Genomic DNA, 17414 nt, shown 5'->3' on the forward strand with positions numbered 1-17414 from the left:
AATCCAAGCTAATTGCATTACCGAGCTGATAAGAACCCCCCCATCCTAGACCCATTTCTACCTAGTGGGCTCTTGGGTAGGTGGCCGGATGCCGCGGGGAAAATGTAACATGACCAGAGTGTCGTCTCTCGAACTCTTCAGCTTCTCCTGCCCTGAAAGGAAGTGAAGCAGCTTGCTACACATGTCCATCCGCCATGTCGCTCGCGGTCCATAGACATCTGTTGTATAGGTAGTGTCATTGCGGGTGTCGGCAATCACTCCACCAGGAAAGCTTGGGTCAGCGCTACATGGTGGAAAGGGGTGTAGAGAAGAATGGGGTTGGATCTGTTGGCTCGGCCACAAAAGATTTCTGGCACAAACGGAATGAGAGTTGCTATGTTGTGAGTTCGGTCATCTCATCATCTCTAGCTATGAAGCTGGAACAACATACAAATTTATTCAAGAACACTCTCTCCCTAGATGTCAGCAGGTCAGTGATGATTGCCCAGTGTAGGTATGGTGTCCTAGCTCACGGGCAATCGTGTAAACGAGGTCAACCCTAAAATAGCCTTTGAAAAGTTCTGGCTCCTCGACTGGTACCTGTATTTGCGTACCTAATGCAGCTCGGAAAGTGCGCTTTGAGGAGTGGATGAGATGGCCCCTTGGTCTGCCATTCATGGAGCAATCCTTAATCGATGGGTCCCCCACCTTGTACATCAAGTCTCTTTCAGTGAAATATCCGTGCTCCGTCCTCTTTACGAAGGATATCCATGACCCGTGACCCGTGAAGTGAGCACCTCGCGGAGTCGCGCAACTTGGGCTTATTGCTTTCCTTTGAGTCGAGACATTGTACCCCGAGTAAGGGGTATCATAATTAGCCCCAAACATGAACTTACTACGGGGTCCGCTAGCCGCTTATCATTGAACCATTCCGACGCTCAGAACGCGTTCGAAGTCAGCTTTAGGCACAAGGCATCTACGGGGTACTGTATCTCTACGAGCGTTGATAGAGGTTGGTCAATGTCTAGATCATGGCCTAGTTTCTTTCCCGATTGAGCTTGGCTCTTAGCCATCTGATCAACTTGATCTGATACCAGCGGTGCGGCGAGACTAAGGAGCACCCTGGCACATTGGTTCCGGTTTGCCATCGGCCCTTCGGCGAGCTAGAGCTGGTACCTGGCACGTGGTGTCACCGGGGTAAGCAGCTTGGCCAAATTTCTTTCCTAATTTGGCGTGCAATGGCGCCCTACCGTAGTGTTATGGCAGGGAATTAGATATCTATCACCCAACAACCGCGTTCCAAGCGCGTCTAGCCGTCGGGAAGACTCTCCGCAGTGATCCCAAACGTGGTTTCCCCTCACATCCATAGGCTTGAAAAAGATATGCGATATCGGTCAGCTTTAAGCCTCGTTTTGTCGCAGTTTGCAAGCTGGTAGCTGGTTTCCCGCACAGTGCTTGTTCGTTGCGTTGGAGGCACCCGGTGGGAGAGAGCAGTCCCGGGCCGGGGCATTTCTCACAAACAAGACTCCGCAATGTGGGTAATGGCAACGGGTTTCGGCAATGGCCTCATTAGTCAGTAGATAAAGGCAAGCAACGGCAGTGATTGATAGCTCTTTTGGCCCTTCCCAGATGGCTTAAATGTCTCTCGAAACATTTCTCGCTAGCTGTACCTAATCAGACGTGATCGTTCTGGGAACCGGAACTTACTGCATTTAGAGAGCTTAGCAAACTTCCCTTTCTTCTTGCACTTCGTAAGAGCATTGAACTTCCCGACTCCCACAGAATGGCTTCTGTGAAGTTGACCGCCCCAAATGGGCGAACATACCTCCAGCCTACAGGGCTGTTCATCAACAACCAGTGGATAAAATCGTCTGATGGCGGTAAGATTGTCAGCATCAATCCTACGTATGGTCTCACATCTCCTCACGGTGCCCTAAAGCCATGTCGCTAATAAACTTGCGCAGCAACGAAAAGGAAATCATCTCAGTGTACGCAGCGACGGCTCATGATGTCGATAGAGCAGTCCAAGCTGCGCGGAAAGCCCTTCATCACCCAAGTTGGAGGGACTTGCCTGCCTCGGACCGCGGGAAATGCATGGTGCGCCTTGCCGAATTGATGGAAGCACACCGCGAGACACTGGCAACTATCGAGACATGGGACAACGGCAAGCCATACTCGGTATCTCTCAACGAGGATCTCACCGAGGCTATTGAGACCTTGACGTACTACAGCGGGTTTGCAGACAAGGTATTCGGCCAGGTAATCGAGACTACGCCTGAAAAATTTGCCTATACAGCCCGCGAACCAGTGGGAGTTTGCGGCCAGATCATCCCGTAAGACGCACCAACTCCCTCATTCTTACTTTTGCTTCTCTACACCAAGAACTTCAATAACAAATTCCAACGACTACAGTTGGAATTATCCCCTGGCAATGGCTGCCTGGAAGCTCGGCCCCGCCTTGGCTTGTGGTAACACTGTCGTCCTCAAGCCGGCGGAGCAAACACCGCTATCCATCTTGTATTTCGCAAATCTCGTAGTAGAGGCAGGATTTCCACCTGGTGTGGTCAATATCGTCAATGGCTCTGGAGCTGTCGCAGGCGCAGCTCTTGCATCCCACATGGATGTTGATAAGATTGCATTCACAGGGTCTACCGAGACGGCGAAACGAATCATGAAGATGGCGAGTAATAACTTGAAGAACATTACGCTTGAGACGGGTGGCAAGAGTCCACTAATTGTGTTTGATGACGCTGACATGGACTTGGCTGTCCACTGGGCTCACGCTGGCATTATGTCGAATCAAGGCCAGATCTGTACCGCGACCTCGAGGATTCTAGTGCAGGACACTGTCTATGACAAGTTCCTGGCAGCTTTCCGACATCAGGTCATGAAGATCTCCAAGGTCGGAGATCCTTTTGAAGAGAGCACCTTTCAGGGACCACAAGTCACCAAGGCACAGTACGATAGAATCCTCTCCTACGTCGACATCGGCAAGAAGGAGGGCGCACGGCTCGAGCTTGGAGGCCAGCCTCACCAAGCTAACGCCCCTGGTTATTTTATCGAGCCCACGGTCTTTACTGAGGTCACGCCTCAGATGAGGATCTTCAAAGAGGAAGTATTTGGTCCCTTTGTCGTCATATGTCGTTTCCGTTCCGAGGAGGAGGCTATCGCCCTGGCCAATGATTCCGAGTACGGTCTTGGAAGCGCTCTGTTCTCCACAGACCTTGCCCGCGCCCATACTGTTGCAAAGAGAATCGAAGCAGGCATGGTATGGATTAACTCGAGTAATGATAGTGATTGGCGAATTCCATTCGGTGGGGTCAAACAGAGTGGGATCGGCAGAGAACTGGGAGAGGCTGGACTGGCTGCTTACTCGAACATTAAGGCGATTCACGTCAATCTAGCCAGACGTTCAAAGTTGTAGCACGAAAGCTCTACCGGCTTCATCGGTCATTCAGAGTAGCAATACGTTCAAGTAAAGATTATATTGAATACTGTGGATCAAGCCACGAGAGCTTCGAGCATTAGATATCTCGGAAGCCAATACGAGAAGGAGTTCGACGATCATTTAGCTTTCTACCCATTCTATTCATCAGCTTACAGCGAAAATATCGGTAATGATCCATTTTCATAACCGGAAACATATCATCGCCAGGCCGTCCAAACGTCGCAGGTCTAGATTCTATTAGGAGTTATGGAAGAGCTGGCAGGAAGAGAACACATGAGACGGGAAGCCATGAAGTTGTGTATCTAGCAATGACGTGTCTCAACGCATGGGTTACAGGTCTTGACTCGGGGTCTAGTGATTCAATGAGGTGGAGAAGGAGAGGGCCACAATCGTGAAGGTGTGAAAGAAAGAGTGAATTATACGTGGCATACGAAGTATGTGAGGGGTATGAAAATCTACTTCGTGTTGAATGTTTACTAATTACTATCTGGATCCAGGAGATCGCCAAGCTGCCCATCCATAAACGACTTGAAGCCACCAACCAAGACCGCCGTCGGTACCATGAAGCATATCATAACTCCTTTCATATTGCTCCCTCAGCGAAACGATATCTTGAGAAGCTTCTTGGCACCTGTCAAAGTGACGTGGCATCGTAACCGCGCCAAGATGGTATTAACCCGACTGCTCATAAAAGGGCATGTAACCCATGTCGTTCAGCTTTTCTAGAACGAAACAAACTTGATCATATCGCGTTTGACGAGTTTGACTGGGTATCTGGGATACAGGTTGTGAAAGAAGGGACGTCGGTAAACGATGAGCCTAGGTAGATGAGAGTATAAAGCAGCCGCTACTTGTTGTCATATAAGATTCACGCGATTGTGTAGAGTCTGCGGACCTCGTGTCAACAAAAGTTTTCATTGAACAAAATAAGAGCCAAGTGTAAATATCTTTCCGCACAAAAGATCGTGCTCTAGGCTCAACGATGACATAGGTATTCATAATTATCCAGCAATTCTCTGTGCTTACGGAACGCCCAACAACATGAGCAGGGCTATTGAGTTATTGCTATAAGTTCAGCTGCAGTGAGTGTTACACCGAGGATTGGCGTCTTTCCTGCTGTGACCCTAAAAGGCTAATATGGGACCACTTGGTCTAAAAATGTTCAGATACACACTGCTGGTAGATTTGCGGCTACAAAAGGCCACGCATTGTATCTCGACTAGGCTTCTGGCTTTACGTGTGCAAAAACTTTTCTATCAGTCTTGCTATTTAATATCAGAAACCTGCTTAAGTCATTGACTCAATTCAATACATAGTGCGCTGTTCGGTATTTACTATATCTTCCTCACCATAGCGGTTCTTGTCGACCTGACCCTTGCCTCGACTTCCGTGCCTTCCCAGGATAAGAATGTAAGAAATCCTTTTCTTCTAAGATACACTTAGTACCTACTTTGGCCGCGAGTATTGCAAGGGTTGCGATCCAGCTGATAATGCTTCGTCGGCTACCTGGACGGGTTGATTGTAAGCCACCCTCACACCACATGAACTTATACTTTGGACACGTCTGGGCTGATCAAAAAATGACATATCCAGAAGGATTCCATCGGCTGCTATGGTGTGAAGAACGCTAAAATTGATGCGACCAATCTACATTCTATCTAGCCACAAAGACGCATGCGAGTGTCACAGCGCCAGGCATCCGCACCGCGCAGGTACGCAAGCGTGGAGAAGACGAGGAACACTGCCACAATCTTCATGCACTTTGTTCTGCAGTCGATAGAGGGGCCACGGAGACAGGGCTGCCGCTGGATACTAGGAAAGTGTCGGAAACGGCGGAAAAGTCAACTTGCTATGCTGTGTTCCACGCGCCTGTCTGGCTGGGCTCAACCTGGAAATGGGGCGAGTTCGGCCAATGCATTTGAACGCCCCTTTCCACGCTGCACACAGCTCAGTGTTTCCCCCCAAAAAGGGTCAATTTGCCGAGTAAAATGGAACCTAGATAGCAAACAAATCCTGCGCACGAAGGGGTGAACTGTTAAATCATTGTGTTTGTTCCTTTGAGCAGCGGAAAAGTGCAGCTTGGCTCATGCAGGCATGATTTCATGTCTGTTTGCTCCTTACCCTAGTTCCCTGAAATCTCACCCAAATCATGATTCCGTGCTAGCTTACAGTATCTGTGGGAGCATTGAAATCTGGTTTTTGTCATTGCCGTTAATCAACATTCCTCGCTTCTCAATTCAGTACAACGCATACAAATAGGCCTCTACGTCGAGGTTGGTCCCCAGCCAAAGATACCGTCGCTTGCTATACTCCGAGCCTTTCCAGCTTCGATGGCTTCTGTTCAAGCTCCTGGATCTGTCCGAACCTTATCCCAGCTACTCAAAAGAGCGGCAGAGACAAAAGGTCATCTCTACTTTTACTCTGAAAATGTTGCGGAACCCGGTCTTTCCACCCTATCCTACCGCGAACTCTTGTCCGAGGCACGCGATAAGGCAAGATTGATCAACCACAGCATCCAAGCTCAGTCGCCGGAGTCGGTCTTGTTGACACACTTCGATTCACAGCGTGACAGCATTGTCTGGTTCTGGGCGGCGACGTTGGCAGGATTTCTGCCATGTATGTCACTTCCGCTGGTCAATAACATTGGGCAGCGCAAAAAGCATCTACACCACCTGCACGGCCTACTGAAAGAGCCGACCATAATCACCACCAACAAACTTGCAGCTGAGTTTCTTGATCTGTGCGAATTGAAAGTTAGAACTGTCGAGGACCTTCGATACGTTGATTGCGTTGAGAAGTTTGCGAGTCAGGATGCCGGACAAAAAGCAGACGCCGGCAGCATCGCGGCGCTAATGTTGACATCCGGGAGCACAGGCAATGTCAAGGCAGTTCCACTCCGCCATGGCCAAGTCCTCGATGCCGTCACTGGAAAAAGCGCACATCACAGGACCACAACTGCCGACATCTTTCTCAATTGGGTCGGATTAGATCATGTCGCAAGTCTAGTAGAAATCCATCTTCATGCAAGTGAGTAATACCTCTGAGCCCCTCCAGTTGCAGCTGAATCTTTCCGATGTCTGGCCAGCCAAGGAACTAAATCAAGCTTTCTAGTGAGCCTTGGAGCCAGTCAAATTCATGTTCCTGCGCCGCCTCTCATTCAAGACCCAATGCAATTTATTCGACTTCTGGACACATACAATGTCACTTACACCTTTGCGCCCAACTTCTTCTTGGCCATGGTTCTGGACGCTCTGGTTCTGAGTCCAGTTTGTACAGCAAATCTTTACAATCTGAGGGCTCTGATATCAGGCGGCGAGTCAAATCCTACATCAACTTGCCATGAGCTTACGCGAGAACTACGCCGTCTTGGCTGCAAGGGTGAGGTAATACGCCCAGGATTTGGAATGACGGAAACATGCGCTGGTTCCATCTATTCCATACATTGCCCCTCATACGACATCGAGCGATCTGTTGAATTCGCGAGTCTGGGTTCGTGCATACCAGGGATGAAAATGCGCGTCATGAGCCTCCATGATCCCCAGGATGAAGCTCCCAAAGGCCACACCGGCCAGCTTCAGGTCATTGGAAAAATGGTATTTAGCCACTACTTCAACGACGAAAAAGCGACGAAAGATTCTTTTAGTTCAGACGGCTGGTTCATTACGGGAGACCTGGCATGGATTGATGATGCCAGCAATCTTCATTTGGCTGGCCGTATCAAGGACTCCATCATCGTCAATGGCGTTAAGTGGAGTGCAACCGAGCTGGAAAGCGCACTCGATGATGAGAGGATTCCAGGGATGACTCCATCTTTCACGGTTTGTTTCCCGACCCGGAAGGCTGGGTCACCGACTGAGAGTATCGCCATCGCCTACTCCCCGCGATTCCGTGACGAAGATCTCCGTGCGCGCTCTGAGACGGTAAGGGCAATCACAAGGGTGATTTCCTTAACAACGGGCAAAAAGCCAGCACGAATAGTGCCCTTACCCCAATCAATGATTGAAAAGTCATCACTAGGCAAGATCTCGCGCTCCAAAATCCGCGCTGCACTCGAGAGTGGTCAATTCGGACCGATTGAGTGCGAAGACCAACAGCTCCTCGACCAAGACAGACAGCACAAAAGGCGGGGCGCCGAGACTGACAGCGAGAAGGTTGTGCAGGGCATATTAGCCGACCTTTTGAAGATGCCTGTTGTGGAGATTGACGTGGAGACGTCCATCTTCGACCACGGCGTCGACTCGATGCATCTCATCCTTCTGAAATCCAGAATACAGGGGGCGATTGGCGGCCAGGTTGACATCCCCATGTCAGTCTTGCTGACAGAGTAAGTGACGCTCTTCTAGCCTCTATTATGAACCCTTCTTATCTTACATACTCCTGTCTGGCCGAGGCACAGTTGCTAATCCTTGACTCGGCTCAGGCCAACCGTCGTCGCTATCGCATCCGCCATTGACCGGCTCGTATCGCATCCAATCGTTTACACCCCGATTGTGCCATTGCAGCAGAATGGTTCTAGCACACCCTTGTTTTGTATCCATCCCGGCAGCGGAGACATCCTCGTGTTCATTGCTCTTGCAGCACACTTCCCGACCCGTCCCGTGTATGCCCTCAGAAGTCGGGGTTACAATCCTGGGGAATCCTTCTTCTCTTCTATCGAGGAGACTGCGGAACGTTACGCAGCAGGGATCTGCAAGGCACAGCCGCAGGGACCCTATGCCATTGCAGGCTACTCACTTGGTTCCACGCTCGCCTTCGAGGTGGCAAAGGTGCTCGAAAAGCAGGGTCGAGAAGTAAGGTTCCTGGCTAGTATCGACTACCCGCCACACATTGCGCATTACGTGCGCGGCTTGGATTGGATTGATGTTCTTTTACACATTGCATTTTTCCTGGAGCTCGTTGATGAGGAGACCATGAAGGACATCACTCCCCACTTGCACACACTCAACCGCGACGAAGCGCTGTCTCACGTCCTCGGAGTCGGCGATGCTGAACGTGCCAGTGCTCTCGCCATTGACATTGAAAGGCTTGCGTTGATCTCAGACATTGCCGAGAACTTCCGTGTCAATGTACAAAGCTATGAACCTGAAGGCAACGTCAATAATCTAGACGTGTTTGTAGCGGACCCGCCGTCTTACGCGGCTCATGACCGACAAGACTGGAGGAAAAACAAGCTTGAACGCTGGGTGGACTTCACGCGGACAGGAGCAGAGTTCCACAATTGCCCGGGCTTTCATGCAAAAATGCTCAACAAGGAACATATGGCCGACTTTGCGAAAATATTCAAAGCGGCCATGAGAATGAGAGGCGTCTAGATGAGATGGGTCGGGTTTTCTCTTTGAAACGGTCAGAGAAACCCGCAACTGCGCTTCACTGGCGTTGAGAGAATATATCCAATCTGCTATGATATTGAGCCCCAAGCTTCACGGAGCTGTCTATCAGTAGTCACGACTGGCCAAACAGTCAATGTATGGCAGCGCTCGTATTTGTGCATAGTATCTGAGTTGATACACTACTTCAATTCTATGTCGAGGACGGTTATTTTGGAGCACAAGCGCCTACTTTTCAATAAAGCTTATCACTCATTGTGCTGCTGACGGTTCGTGCGTACGGCGCTGATCCATTTGGCACAACCAAACCAGCAGCATCATCATCTTCGTCTGCCACACGAACCCACTCTCCTCCTACATATGTATGTGTCGTCAACGTTATATCGTCTGTGATACTGATACCTGCTTGCTGAGACGACATGTCTCTGCCACTTGTGATGTGTGTGCTCACTTGGCTACCCAAGAAGTTATTCGAACTGCGTAAATTACCTCGTTTGTAGTTGGATGCGGAATTCGATGTAATGGTGATGCCTAAGAACCTCAACAGTGGACGGTATATAGGTAGAGAGGCTGTCAAGAGGGCAACGGCAACTTCGACAACGCAGAGTAGTCCTCCCGGTATCATGTCCCCTAGAGGCAATAAGTTCGGTCAGCATTTCTGGTTCGCGGCTTGGAGAACAGTATTATAAGAACGGCCCTTACAGCTTGGGTTCACCGTGCCTCCCACTCGTCTTGCGTAAGGAACGCGGATAGCTGCGATGATGCAAGCACTATGTTAGATTATTAGCACTGTCAGACGACGCCGAAACTTGAACCGGCTTGGTGCTACCTTCCGCCTAAAGCAAAGTTGATAGACAGTAAGATCTTCTTTCGTGTCGACGAGTTGAGTTGTTTGACGAGCGGTAGGGGGGTCAGAAGGATGACCACGTCCAATAAAAAGTTGAAGACACTGTTAAAGATGCTGAAATAACTGAAGTTGATGCAAGTGCCCACCACTGATGTATTCCATAAGGCCTCTAGGGGACGGCATTGCAGGCAGCTCACGAGAACTATGGCGAGTCCATTTAGCAAGTTGACGGTGCTCACGAAATGAACCCAGTAGTGGAACTTTCTTTGGGGAAAGATTGCAAGGTATAATGCGAGGATGCTCCATTTGACAAGGACGCTGGAAACGCCGTATAGAATCGGATTGCAAATATTGAGCTGTAAGGTAGTACGAAGAATCAGCTTTGCGTCGACATTGGTCATCAGAGGTCTTGGACTTGGAGTACAAAAGAGACCAACTTACGATAGCCAACATGCGCATCGTCTCCGGATCCGTTATGAGGATGATGTGTCTGCCAGCTCCATACCTTGTTGATAAAGCAAAAACTGTGCAGAAGACGACGTAGAAGAACTATTGGCTATCGTAAGCGCGATGGACCTTGCATCTTGCTGGAAAAATAGCATTACCACCGAACCAACGATCAGCCAGTCACTGAAAATGGGCTTGAGTCCGGCTTGAGATCTCGCCCAGATGCGTAGAGCCAGGATCACGACAGAGGCGAGACTGCAGATGATGCAGCAAACAACGATGTCGGGAACCGTCGAGTCGTTGATATGTGCCACCATCCAGGCGATGTCCTCTTCGGTTGGAAGCTTTCCCATGGCTACTCGTCTATAGCGGTACCCTCATACCAGCCTGACGATGGGTCGAGAGTAAGGCAAAGCAAAGAAGTCTAAAAACAATTTATTCAGCTCATCAGGGAGGCAGGGAGGAAGGGTTTAACAGAGCTACGCAAGAGAATGATGCTTCTCTCTCCCTTCCCAAGATCTAGGGTTCCATCTTCGGCACGAATGAGATTGAAAATTCGGATTCCACATCACCCAGGTAGCCGAGCGTGAAGGAGACGGGGCGCTAATTACAGGCAGGAACTTGAAGCAAAGTCCAATTCGGAACGCCATGCGTAAGGAATCAAGTGGCAGAAATGGCTGCTACGCTGCATGAAGATTCGACCTTGCCAAATAAGTCCGAGGAATCAGCCGACTCAATGGCCGCGAAGGCGGATAAAAGCCTCTTTGGGTCGAGATGTGGGCGGAATCCAGTTTGGCTAGTTTCAGGCCGCGCCAGCTTTTGACCTTTTGTCTACAGCGAGATTCTTCAAGTGGCGCTCCGTCTTATTCCATACGGTTTAGGACTCCTGCAGGACAAATGACAGAGTCTATCACATCACACCGGGCGATGCCTGCCACATACTCTGCAGCTACATCGGGACCCCATTGCAACGTCTTCACAGGCCGGCCCGCTTCCCCCTTAGCGGCCGCAGGGGAGCTAGCAGGGATGGTGCAAGGGCACTGACCGGACGAACTCTGCGATTCTGCAACCTGAAGAGTGTCTGATCTTGCATTCATCCAGGGCTCAACTACAGTCTACAGAACAATTACAAAAAAAAACCGCCTTTCGCAAGATGTGGATGAGTGCTTCTGACGATGTGCAAGTGCTCATCCAAACGTCAATTCCCTCTTGGGCAGCCACACGTAAGTATCATAATCTCGGGTTGACTTACATGGAGCGATCTGGCGAGCCATAATGCAAGCGTGCCAAAGCAGTCTGGTCAGATCATATCACGGAAAGCAGTTGAAAGCTTGTGATATAGGTAGCCAACAGCACTACCCTGGCATCTCACCCCACCCGGATATGTCCAAATGATCCACTCCATACTATACAGCTACTTATTTCGGTGATCGGTCTGCTTCTCATGAATTGGCCCTGTTTTGCCCGTTACTCCGTGTGCGGTATGCCCCGTTTGGAGAAAATGACCACCAAACGACGGACAACCTCAATCTCCGCCACGCCCGCTCTCCCGTATCTTCAGCAATGCGCGTTCCATCATTGGATCGGCTGCTCACCGGCTGCAGGTGAAGGAAGGGGCTGGACCTCACCACACTGCAGCCAAGCCAATAACGTACCCCAGATGATGCCACACGTCTGCACTCATGTTGGTAATTGATGTCGGACCCTGTATTCATCCAAACCAACAGTGGCTTCCGGAATTCGTCGTTGGAAACAACATGTTGAGTGTCACCCTTGCATCATTGACAAGATCCCTCCAGTTTAGCAATACGCAGCCACCCCGGCCTCGGATCCATGGCATCCGTAGAGATGTCTTCTGATTATGATGTTCAGGTTTCCCTTCGCACTGGCTTTGCGCAGGAAGCAAGTTAACAGGTAAGCGAATAGACTAGACCTGCTTCATACGTACATACTTCCAGATAAAAACAAACATCTTCTGTTTTTTTCCAAGCTCTCCTCACATAAACTCGAGACAGAGCTTAACATTGTTTCGGCCGAGGCCTTCAACTGTTTGCCAATATGACTAATATGTTGTGGTTATTTTGGAGCATACTCGCTTTGGCAAGCTTTGTTATTTACAGCCGCAGGCGGACACCGAACCAACGAAAACTTCCTCCGGGGCCAAAGCCACTCCCTTTGCTGGGTAACATCCGAGATTTCCCTCCTGAGGGCACACCGGAGCATCTACACTGGCTCAAGCATAAGGATTTGTATGGACCAATCAGTTCGGTAACGGTTATGGGGATGACTCTCATCATCGTCCACGACAAGAACATGGCGCATGAATTGCTAGACCAAAATGCAAGTAAGACGTCAGGTCGACCCTCGATGGTCATGGCCAACAAGCTTTGCGGCTACGAATCAATCGTTCTTTGTCAAGGCTATACGCCCATGTTTCGACGGTATCGCAAGTTTCTTCACCAAGAGCTCGGTACCAAGGTCTCTGCGTCGCAGTTCCGTAACGTTCAGGAGTGCGAAGTAGGCCGACAATTGATACGGTCCCTGGAGAGACCCGAGAGTCTCCTAGAGCATTACAAGACGTGAGTATGGACAAAGATCTAGCAAATATGTCCATAGCTAATTGTCAATTCAATGCCAGTACTGCCGCTGCCACCGTTCTCCAGATGGCTTATGGCTACACCATCGAGCCCCATAAATCGGACGCGCTCATAGAGCTCATTGAAAAGATGATGACTGAATTCTCTCTCGCCGCAAGTCCCATGGCTTGGCTCGTAGATATCATTCCTGTCCTCCAACACCTTCCTGAAAGTTTCCCGGGTGTCTCTTTCAAAAAGACTGCTAGGGAATGGCGCAAATCAATTCAAGCGTCGGCCTATATCCCGTACGAGTTCGTTCAACAACAGCTGTCCTGTTTCTCAAATAGACCATCTTATGTTTCGAAACTATCCCAACAGCTGGCTCAAGAAAAGAACGGCGAGTTGAGTAAAGAAGATGAAAAGGCTGTCATCTGGTCAGCGGCGAGTCTTTACGGTGCAGCTGCGGATACGACTGTCATCACTCTCAGCACTTTTGCGTTTGCCATGCTAGAGTTCCCTGACGTTCAGCGCAAAGCACAGGCGGAAATTGATCGGGTGATTGGCTCTGGCCGCCTACCGACCTTCGAAGACCGCGACAAACTGCCGTATGTGGATGCTTTGGTCAAGGAGACTGCCAGGTGGTGGCCCATTGTTCCCATGAGCTTTCCTCATACAACGACGGAAGAATTTGAGTACGAAGGGTATCGAATTCCTAAAGACGCCTTTGTTCTCCCGGCTGTTTGGTGGTTTCTTCACGACCCAGATGTTTACATCAACCCAGAATCATTCGATCCTGACCGCTTTCTCCCCCCACGGAATGAAGCTGATCCCACGACAGAGGTCTTTGGGTACGGCCGCAGGATATGTCCTGGACGTTTCTTTGCCGACTCAAGCCTCTTTATTAACATGGCCCAAACACTCGCCGCTTTCACGATCGCTAAGGCATTGGATAAAAATGGCGAGGAAATTGAGGTCGATGTGAGACCGAAGCCGGGGATCTTGACATATCCCACGGCCTTCAAAGTGAGAGTCATACCTCGCAGTAAGGAGCATGCGGAGTTAGTCAGGCAGGCAGGAAGAAAATATCCATACGAGGCTAGTGATGCCCCCCTTTTGCAGCATCCAGATAGTTTTCAGGTCAGATACTAGCTCGCTTTGTTTGCCAAACACATCTCATATTTTGCATGCATCCGCATTCTATTTCTGTGTGAGATCTTCAGGATAACAAGGCCTTTGATGGGTTACTTCATACTGGCCTATGACATACCTGACACATCCGGACCCGACTAAAGTTTGGATGACCGGTTTCCTTCTTCAAACGATCGAAACTCGGGTAATGACAGAGTACTTGACTTAGGACCTAGTTCCTTCTTCTCGGCGTTCATTAAGGTGGCTTCGTCTTTCCAGCCCCAGGCGGCGTCCTTTTCCCCGCCGTTGTTCTTCCCTTGCAAGATCTGACACATGTATTTGCCAGCAACCGGGAGGAACCTGAATTTGATCTGTCAGTCAGATCTGCCCTGTGGCTTTTAAACCAAGGCATTGCCCTTTGATATGAAGATTTACGTTACACGTACTTATATGTGTCAAAGTTACCTCCGACGGCCAGAAAGAGGTTTTCAAGCTTTGGATTCGGATGCCGGCAGAGCAACCAGTCTTCTGTAGGAGTTTTTGCATCCCAGCATATTCGCCATCGATCTGGGCTCTTTTCTTGCGCAAAGTCAGGCATCATGGTGTTCAAGAGCTTCTGACTTTCATCTTTCAACTTCTGTGGCACATCGTCCTGTGCTCTCTCAGCTGGGATAGATACAACATGCCCTGCGGATATGGTAACCCGATTGACAAACTCGGTCTAAAGGTCATTGATCTTCATAATTCGGTTTTCTCGTGACGGCGGAGTGAGAATCCCGCAAGATTTATAGATGATGATAGGCATCCCGGCTTCGCACATGTGTTCGGTTTCTTCGGCCGAGAGCTTGTAATAAGCCGAGACCCTGCCAACTGCTGTGATCTGCCGCTCGATCCGGTCGTGAGGTGCGAGACGCAACTTAGCTTCTATTGGCGCAAGCAAGCTACTTGTCCAAGCACCCGCTGACAAGACGATTCGGTCTGCCTTCAATTGCTGGCCGTCTTTCATCCTTACACCAAGGACTCGTCCAAGAAACGAATCAAGCAACAGCCGCTCGACTTCACCAGTGATCGTTCTTACTCCGTTTCGTTTCGCCGCGGTCATTAAACTTTGGGTTGCCAGTGCTGCGTCGCACCATCCAGCTTCTGGATTGAAGAATGCCGTTCCCAGCCCACTTGTCTCTAGTCCCTTGAGAGGCTTCCATCGCTTTCCGATATCTTCAACATCGGCATCGGTGGTATAGTCAGATCCTCTTTGCTTGAGTGTCTTTCGCACGGCTTCGGAAAATTGATTATTCTCTTCATCGACTGTCACGCACCCGGTTTTGTGAAAGAAGTGGCCGAGATTGAGATCCCAAAACCACGGATGGATAGCTTCGCTAGCAAGGTTGCAATAAAGGGGTCTCACGTAATTTGTTTGGATAATTCGATTAACGTCTATTGCGGCGGCCTCGTTTGCTTCAGAGCCAGACGGTGCCCACCGGTCGACTACAGTCACGCGACTGGGGTCTGTGTAGGTTCGAGAGAGGTGATAGGCCGTGGAAGTGCCGAATGTCCCACCACCTATGATGAGAATCGTTGGCTCAGCCATGTTGTCTAGGCGAAGGGATTTGGAGTCACGACTTAATGGCAGCTTTTCAGGTAGTTGAAGTGAAGCTTGAGGGTTCCATAGACACGCGGGCTTGAAAGAGAACGGTTCGGAGGAAGTTCTGGGTCGGACGGGTTCGCTCTTATCAAGCCCCGGATTTCATCAATCAGTCGTACCTTAGGTAGGAACTTGAGGCACACTTGTTCTCCGACTCTGCCGAAACCCCGAGAAACCCCCATGCGGGTGACATTTTCCGTTTCGCGGGGACCCCAGGAAATCCACTGTACTCCAATTTTGAGTTTAGGCATGACGATGGACAAGGCGGGGGTGACACCCAAGACTTCGGCACTCACGTTGGTACATGTTCTTGTCACCCGAGTCAGCAGCAACATCATCAGTCCTTGAGTTGTCTCATTCCTCTAGAGTCTCCAAGTCAATTTCCTAGTAAAGTTATCGTTTCCCCACGCTTGTAAGAAGGGCTTTGGAAAAGGAGCCCTATTCATTATAGAAGCTAGAACCTAAGCCAGTTTGCAACTCAATGATTTGCTACTTATCGGGATAAGTGACTACCTTTCCTCTTACTACTATTGTCATTATGTGATTCGGTTTCTGGACTTTTGAACGCATGTCGTGTATGGAATACATCAACTCTAAGAGACCTTAAGAGTCAAAGCAATGGTAGTGATAGAAACTAATAGGCTTAGGAGCAGACTATCTAAGAAAGAATTCTGGCCCGCTCACCGATATATTCCAATCCTGGGTTACGAGCGAGTTTTTACACTGTGCTGTTTGACATGTCATACACATGTAGTCATTTCATTGTGGCCCAAGACCGTAAGCAATACAAGAAACTATCTATCAAGTATCAGTACATAAGTACATTGCTTATCATGGTTCCGCCGTTCCGGCTCCGAAAGAGGATCTCTTATTCGCGAGGTCGAAGTAAAATTACGAGCCACATACTTACCCATGTTTCTTTCCCCGATCTCATTGTCTATGACACCAGTATGGACTGATGGTCTCTACTTGTCTCGAACCAAGTACGTTAAACGTACCAACCTATACGCAATATGGCTTTTGAGGTCGGACTTGCCTGCTACCACAGGAGACTTGACACTTAGCCAGTCTACGGGACCACGTTGATCGATGGAATAATATTAACACTTTCGAACTGAGCTTGATGCAACACCTTGTCGAACCAACCTGGAGAGCACCGTCATTCCCGCGTCTGTCCAGTTCCTGGTGCCGAATTTGTTGGCACGACAGGTTCTTTGTCTACAGAAATTGCCTTTCCAGTTCGTACATCCTCTTTGTGCTTTCGGAGAGCCTCGATCATCATCCTCTTCATGGTGCGCTTTTTTTGTCGAGCTTCGCGGAGTCTGGCTGGTACATCGCGATATATTGACCTGTTCTTTTCCGCTCGGAACTCCAGCATCTCGATCAGAAGCTTGACTCGACGGTATTCCGAGCGAAATATTTCGCCTTTTGTGTCCATTTCTGCGACAAATTCCCTTTGGCGCTCCCTAGGAATCATGGAGACACTCGTTATGTGTGCTAGAGGAACAGGTTCTATCGTTGGCGTTTCGGCGGTCATCATGAATTTGTAATTTATCGTACACCGAAATTATTAGACACGTCCTTTAAAATACAGATTAGAATCACGCATTAGACTCTCGATGGGCAGAAAGAATAAGAAGGCGTTTGGAGCATCTTCAGTGACACCGACATTCGATTGCAAGTTTTCTGCAAGTTTCCTTCTTCCCGTGGTGCGGTGATATCGAAGGGCAGGACAATAGAGCTTGACGCTTACGACGCTTACGACAGAATGATTGTAATAGCCCGCAGAATTGCCAGCTGGTCTAACGGGTATTAAATAAAGGGTTGCGAATAGGAGCAAGAAAGTTGTTGTAATGGATGAAGATTACCGTGTCCTCAGCCACGATGACTTCGTGGGTCTGGAGATGGAGGAGCGAAGTTTACGCCAGTCTCTGCAAAGTCAGGGCGCTTCGATAAGCCCAGCCCCTACGTCGACCAACGATTGGGTCGTGATTGGAATCGCGCTCGTTAGTGGCAATTT

General features: G+C 49.5%; 6 protein-coding genes across 6 annotated transcripts; 3 read left to right on the forward strand and 3 right to left on the reverse strand.

Moving 5' to 3' along the window:
* Positions 1-1762: 1762 nt before the first annotated feature.
* On the forward strand, positions 1763-3403 carry CCOS01_15440 (aldehyde dehydrogenase (NAD+); the record flags this gene model as incomplete). The annotated part of the gene is made up of 3 exons (XM_060463579.1): positions 1763-1884; positions 1944-2312; positions 2392-3403. The coding sequence occupies 3 exons, from the start codon at positions 1763-1765 to the stop codon at positions 3401-3403; spliced, it is 1503 nt and encodes a 500-aa protein (XP_060305723.1).
* Positions 3404-5757: 2354 nt separating this feature from the next.
* Positions 5758-8739, forward strand: CCOS01_15441 (uncharacterized protein; the record flags this gene model as incomplete). Its single annotated transcript, XM_060463580.1, has 4 exons — positions 5758-6454; positions 6590-7347; positions 7435-7751; positions 7848-8739. The coding sequence occupies 4 exons, from the start codon at positions 5758-5760 to the stop codon at positions 8737-8739; spliced, it is 2664 nt and encodes an 887-aa protein (XP_060305724.1).
* Positions 8740-8989: 250 nt separating this feature from the next.
* On the reverse strand, positions 8990-10401 carry CCOS01_15442 (uncharacterized protein; the record flags this gene model as incomplete). The annotated part of the gene is made up of 5 exons (XM_060463581.1): positions 8990-9384; positions 9457-9524; positions 9584-9957; positions 10043-10150; positions 10207-10401. The coding sequence occupies 5 exons, from the start codon at positions 10399-10401 to the stop codon at positions 8990-8992; spliced, it is 1140 nt and encodes a 379-aa protein (XP_060305725.1).
* A 1705-nt stretch (positions 10402-12106) lies between these two features.
* Positions 12107-13773, forward strand: CCOS01_15443 (O-methylsterigmatocystin oxidoreductase; the record flags this gene model as incomplete). The annotated part of the gene is made up of 2 exons (XM_060463582.1): positions 12107-12627; positions 12687-13773. The coding sequence occupies 2 exons, from the start codon at positions 12107-12109 to the stop codon at positions 13771-13773; spliced, it is 1608 nt and encodes a 535-aa protein (XP_060305726.1).
* A 137-nt stretch (positions 13774-13910) lies between these two features.
* CCOS01_15444 (fructosyl amino acid oxidase) lies at positions 13911-15340 on the reverse strand (the record flags this gene model as incomplete). The annotated part of the gene is made up of 3 exons (XM_060463583.1): positions 13911-14112; positions 14199-14404; positions 14831-15340. The coding sequence occupies 3 exons, from the start codon at positions 15338-15340 to the stop codon at positions 13911-13913; spliced, it is 918 nt and encodes a 305-aa protein (XP_060305727.1).
* Positions 15341-16553: 1213 nt separating this feature from the next.
* CCOS01_15445 (uncharacterized protein) lies at positions 16554-16931 on the reverse strand (the record flags this gene model as incomplete). Its single annotated transcript, XM_060463584.1, has 1 exon — positions 16554-16931. The coding sequence occupies one exon, from the start codon at positions 16929-16931 to the stop codon at positions 16554-16556; it is 378 nt and encodes a 125-aa protein (XP_060305728.1).
* Between the last annotated feature and the right edge of the window lie 483 nt (positions 16932-17414).

This window comes from Colletotrichum costaricense, assembly GCF_030867565.1.
Source record: "Colletotrichum costaricense strain IMI 309622 chromosome Unknown Scaffold_24.1, whole genome shotgun sequence".
Classification (NCBI taxonomy): domain Eukaryota; kingdom Fungi; phylum Ascomycota; class Sordariomycetes; order Glomerellales; family Glomerellaceae; genus Colletotrichum; species Colletotrichum costaricense.